Source organism: Magnolia sinica, chromosome 4 (assembly GCF_029962835.1).
Source record: "Magnolia sinica isolate HGM2019 chromosome 4, MsV1, whole genome shotgun sequence".
Classification (NCBI taxonomy): domain Eukaryota; kingdom Viridiplantae; phylum Streptophyta; class Magnoliopsida; order Magnoliales; family Magnoliaceae; genus Magnolia; species Magnolia sinica.
Window position 1 is genome coordinate 33,953,351 of NC_080576.1, and position 5,878 is coordinate 33,959,228.

General features: G+C 43.1%; 1 protein-coding gene across 1 annotated transcript; it reads right to left on the bottom strand.

The window, feature by feature from the left end:
• Nucleotides 1-4,943: 4,943 nt before the first annotated feature.
• On the bottom strand, nucleotides 4,944-5,399 carry LOC131244108 (uncharacterized). Its single transcript, XM_058243765.1, has one exon. The coding sequence runs from the start codon at nucleotides 5,397-5,399 to the stop codon at nucleotides 4,944-4,946; it is 456 nt and encodes a 151-aa protein (XP_058099748.1).
• Nucleotides 5,400-5,878: the final 479 nt, after the last annotated feature.

The following is a 5,878-nucleotide window of genomic DNA, read 5'->3' on the forward strand; positions in this document are numbered from 1 at the left end:
AAATAATAATAACGCGGGAGCAATGTTGTTGCTGTGCTCGCGCGCTGTTTGGGCAGTTATACGGAGAACCATCGAAAAGGACAAACAATTCGCACAGAACTTACAGGGGGCGGATTAGGTGTTACCCGGGTAACAGCGTGTTATCTTACCGTAAGGCCCACCTTGATCATATTTTTCATATCCACTCCCTCCATCCATTTTTACATCCCATTTTAGGATAATTTTCCCAAAACTAAGCATATCCAAATCTCAGGTGGATCACACCACAAGAAACAGTGATGATTAACGGCTTACCATTAGAAGTTCCAAAGGCCCACTGTAAGAAGATAGGTAATGTCCATTTGCCATCAAACCTGTTGATAAGTTCAAACAGAAATGTATGAAGGGAAAATACAAAGATTAGATTGATTCAAAACTTTTGTGGCCTAAAAAAGCTTTTAATTCACCACTTTTTCCAGTGAAGTGTTCCACTAAATTTGGGTCTAGTTAAGCTTTGGGATAACTTACTTAAATGAGCTGAAAAAGTGGATGGACGGGCCGGATATGAAACATATTCATCAAAGTTGGCCCCACACGGTAACGGTAACACCCACCAACCTCTTACCTTTGTAACAGCTAATCCGCTCCCTTACCAGACATTAGAAGCAGATTTGCTGGTGTACCACACACCAGCTATATAGCTGCCGTAGGTACGTGTCGTGCGAAGACGAGCACCGACGCTACCGGAGCTCCCAGTTGTACGAACGGTTTAAAGCACGCCAAAGTTACGTCACAGTGATGTAATTATTATATTTACACCGTTCATCTAGATCATTTTAGGGCATTATCCAAAAAAAAAATTAATCATATCAAAAGATTAGCAGGACCCCACCATCGCAGCAGCGTTGATAATGATTTTACTATTAAACAATTCACAAGACCGGCAATAATATTTATTTTCCATCCAATATGTTTGTATCGAAAAGAAATAAATTAAGAGAAAAAACAAATTTCATATCGAAAACTTCTATAACCCCAAAAAGGGTTTTAATGGTAGACGTTCAATCTGTCACTACTTTCTGCAGCATGGACCATTTGATAGTTACATCTATCTTATTTTTCTTCTCAAGCTCATCAAATGGATGGATAGTTTGGATATAAGACATGCAGGAGGCATACAGCCAGTGTGAGGTACAGTAACCAATCTGCTTCCCTGGACATTTTGGTTGGGAAGCTGATTGGCTGGTGTACCACACACCAGCTATATAGTTGTTGTAGGTACGTGTCGTGCGAAGTCGAGCATTGACGCTCCTCAAGCTTTGAGTTCTGTGAACGGTTCAAAGGAGATCAAAGTTACATGGGCCCCAGAATGATATATTTATTATATCTATACTATTCATCTATTTTTAGATATCATTTTAGAGTATTATGCAAAAAATGAATCAAATCCAAAGATCATCTGGACCACACCACAAATAGCAGTGGAGATAATGATTATCACTATTAAGCAATTCCTAGGGCCCACCATAACGTTTATTTTCCATTCAATCTGTTCGTAAGGTCAAAAAGACCTAAATGAAGAGGAAAAACAAATTTCATATTAATCCAAAACTTTTGTGACCCCAAAAAGGGTTTTAATGGTAGACATTCAATCCCCCACCGCTTTTTGCAGTGTGGTCCACTTGATAATTAGATCTGTCTTAGTTTTCTTCTCAAGCCTTAAGACGAGTTCACTAAATGGATGGACAGTTTGGATATAACACATATCTCACGATCAAACCCACAGAACTTGCTGACATCAATACAACAACTATACAGCCGGTGTGAGGTACACTAGCCAATCCACTTCCGTTTGTGTAACGTCCTGAAATTCAAGGGCCGAGTAAGAACTCAGCTCCCAAATTTCCGAGTGCCACGTATGCCCTAACGGCCCCATATGCACATGAATGTAAAGTATCTTGTAGACAATGGGGAATTAAACCAAGCATAAAGTAACATTTAATCGTAAGGAAAATTAAGTGCTGTTAATAAGGTAAATGTCCAAACATAAATCCAAACATTCGAAATGTTATCCATCAGGGACCTAGTCCCATCCATACAGTAATCCCAAAATGACTAGGGCCTTGGCCCAATCCCGCGATCACCAACCGAGCTAGAAGGACCCGCCAAAAGTCTGGAAGTACATCCGCTCCTCCTTACTGTCCACACCGGCATTCTCTAGCGCGTCCAGCTCCAGTGACCCTGCATCTATGCCAGATTCTGGTTGGTGTTTTAGAACACAGTCCTAGAGTTGGAGTGAGTAACTAACTTAGTGGTATCATTAACAATAAGTTATACAAATTATCATACACAAGAGTAAATTTAGTGAATAATATACATTATAGAATCCTAGATACTCTGGTTAATGCAATGCATGATTTAATGACGTGATACATGCCTCTCACCACCAACACTCCCTCGAGCGACAACATTTAATGATCGTGAATGACCAACACTCCCTCAGTGCAACCTCGACTGCTGAATCGCCAAAGTAAATAATGCAATGTCATGAAAATGTTATCCAAGTTGATTAATTTGGTTCATTCATCTAGCATGTTGGGGAAACCGAGATCTCTTGTCGGAAAACATTGCCCTACTCCGATCGGGCGATTCTAATGGTCGTGGCCGTATGATTCTTGCGATCCTTAGCCCTCGTGGGTTCATCAATCATATAGCTCTTAAGCTCATACGAAAACAATTGGGACTTCAAAGTCCTGCTCGCATCACTACGGGGAGGTCGTCACCCTAGCATAGGCCAACAGCACTGGCACAGTGTCCCATACCACCGTCCCCGGCTCACGAGTCTTGGTGCTCACTGGTCAATAGGGAAGCTCGTCACCCCAGCATAGGCCGACAACACGGGCATCGTTTTCCATACCACCATCCTCGACTCATGAGTCTTGCGGGCCGCAAATCATGATTAACAGTGGGCGCAAGGGTTACAGCGTACCTCAGGTTCAATCAGGTGTGTACAATCATGGTTAACATACAAGGATGGCCAATCATTGTGCTAATATACCCCCACAAGATGAACCACAGACTGTATGGCCCGAGAACGACATCTCATGTAGTCCAACTACAGCCAACAAGTCGCGGTTTGACTAGTCGGGCCAAACTTACCCATGGGCTGACCTAACGGAAAGGTTGCCCAAAGGGATTCCGGTTGATCGGTTGATCCGTAAGGGGACATGTGCACTGGTAGATAACATATATTCAACAATTTCAGGGACAATTTCACAAATGACAAGCATAATTCAATATTCTAGGCATATGGATAGCAACATGCTAAACTCTGCCAAAACATCTGCATGTGAAGAGTCGACATCACAGTTTTTGCAGCAATTGAAGATCATGATCAACATATTCCAGCAATTTAACAAAGATGGATAGCCATACCCATTCACAACAATTTAATTTGTATGTGCCAACATGAATCATACAATTCAGCGAGGTAGCGAAAGCCAAGCGCAACAAATTCAACAAAGCAACAGGTAGACAAACAATGCATCCAATCTACGCCTAGTAATTGCATGTGATGAAGTTCAGGACACCAAATCAGCAATATAATTGGGGAATTGCACATGTAATTCCCTAATGGACCAACAAACCGACATTCACACATCAGGGAGCTATTGGGACCTAAATCCCTTTTCAAATTTTAGGGAAAACCTATGTCTATGTTCCAAATCAAGAAGTTCCAAAAATTCAACAACATGCAAGTACATACACCATTCACATTCACTACGATCTATGCTAGGCACAATAATCGGCCACCTAAAGGTAGTGGTCCGTACTTATTGTCGACCGGAAGGTCTTGCAGTCGCCCTAGCGTCGACGGGTTTGCAAACTTGACGTGCTGGAACCCTATGTCACATGAAATTTGTGGTAAGGTGCCTGCATCTAGCTTGTTATTAGAGAGAGATGGATTGAAGTCCGGATCTTACCTTAGATCGGACGTAGCTCGTCCCTACGGCTATCGGGTTGGGGTTTCCGGCAATGTAGAGGTGTAGGTGTGGGGAATTCCGGTCCCCAAGCACCATATACACCCACACACCTCTCTCCCTTTCTTCTCTCTCCTCTCTCTCTCTCTCATCTGCTAAATTCTGTGGGAGTGAGTGAGAGAGAGGGGGGTTTAATGGTTTTATACTCTTGAATTAAATCAGTTGGCCCTGGTTCTATAAATTTCTTCGAATGGCACTGTGGGACCCATTTCTGGCTGTTAGGGTGACCCTAATAGCCCCCTGGCCCATCTAATTCATGGGATAGGTGCCCCATGGCCCGATGAAGGGCTGGGTAAAATTTGACGACAAACGGATGTGGGGTTTTGCCATAATGATCCGATTTGCGATCAATGGTCATCGATCCTCGATCAATGGTCAGATTTTGTGGGCGAGTATAGGAAAATATCTTCAGCCTTCGGTGTAAGTTTAGAAGAAATATGATGGCTGAAATGCCCAATTTCACTTACTCAAGTAATGGGGCCAATTGATTTAAAAATTTTAGATTTTTATTCCCATTAGGGCGACTAGCGTTTTCCAAGTGCCGACTGGACGACGCGATTTTTCCATTTTTAGGTGTCGTCTGAGCCTGTCATCTGCGATGGACCACAAGCCCAGTGAAGCCCCTGGCCTCCCCAAGTTTTAGAATTTTCTGTCCTCCCTTGGGCAGCGCACGGCTCGTATAAGCAGCCACCAAGTACAATTGGACTGACCGGCTCTACAGCCCGCATTCGGCTCGAACGTAGTTGGATTCAATGGCATTAGTGGCTTAATCAAGATTAATTTACCAATAATAATCCACATGTGCGATTAGATCGTACGGTCCTTCGTCAATTCACACGTAAACGCCTCAAGACACTATTCCGATTGGGCCAGGTGTTACAATCTACCCCCCTAATAAATAAATTTCATCCTCGAAATTTATACCTATTTGTATTGCTTTAGTAGATTTGGGTAGTTCTTGTGGATTTTGGCTTCCGTCTCGTAGGTGGCTTCTTCTTCCCTGTGATGCGTCCACAACACCTTGACTAGTGGGATCACCTTGTTCCGCAACACTTGCTCCTTCTTGTTTAAAATCTTAGTAGGTCTAAGGATATACGTGGTGTTGTCCTTGAGCTCCACGTGCTCCCACTTGATGACGTGAGTAAAGTCGGGGACATACTTTTTAAGCATGGAGACATGAAACACATTATGCACTCCGGCAAGTGGAGTGGGTAAGGCCAAACGATATGCGACCAGCCCTATGCGATCAAGGATTTGGAAAGGCCTAATATATTGCGGGGCGAGTTTCCCTTTCCTGTCAAAGCGTAAGAATCCTTTTATTGGTGAGATTCTTAGAAACACGTGGTCTCTTGCTTCAAATTCTAAATCCCTTCGTCTCATATCTGCATAGCTCTTCTATCTACTTAGGCCATTAAGAGACGACGCCTAATGATTTCAATCTTCTTGGTGGTCGTCCACACCAAATCAGGCCCTATTAGGCTCTTCTCGCCAATCTCTACCCAACAATTGAGGAGCTCGACATGGGTGCCCATATAAAGCCTCATAAGGCGCCATGCCAATACTAACTTGGAAGTTATTGTTGTAGGTGAACTCGGCATAGGGAAGCACTCATCCCAATTATCTCGGAAGTCTATTGCAGATGCTCTCAGCATATCTTCCAGTATCTGATTTACCTGTTCTGTTTGCCCATCTGTCTGTGGGTGGAAAGAAGTGTTGAATTTCAACTTTACTCACATAGCCTCTTGTATTTGGGTCCAGAATATCGAAGTGAACCGTGTATCCTGATCCGACACGATCTCCAAAGGAACGCCATGGAGCCATATTATTTCTTTAATGTATAACATGGCCAAATCATCGGC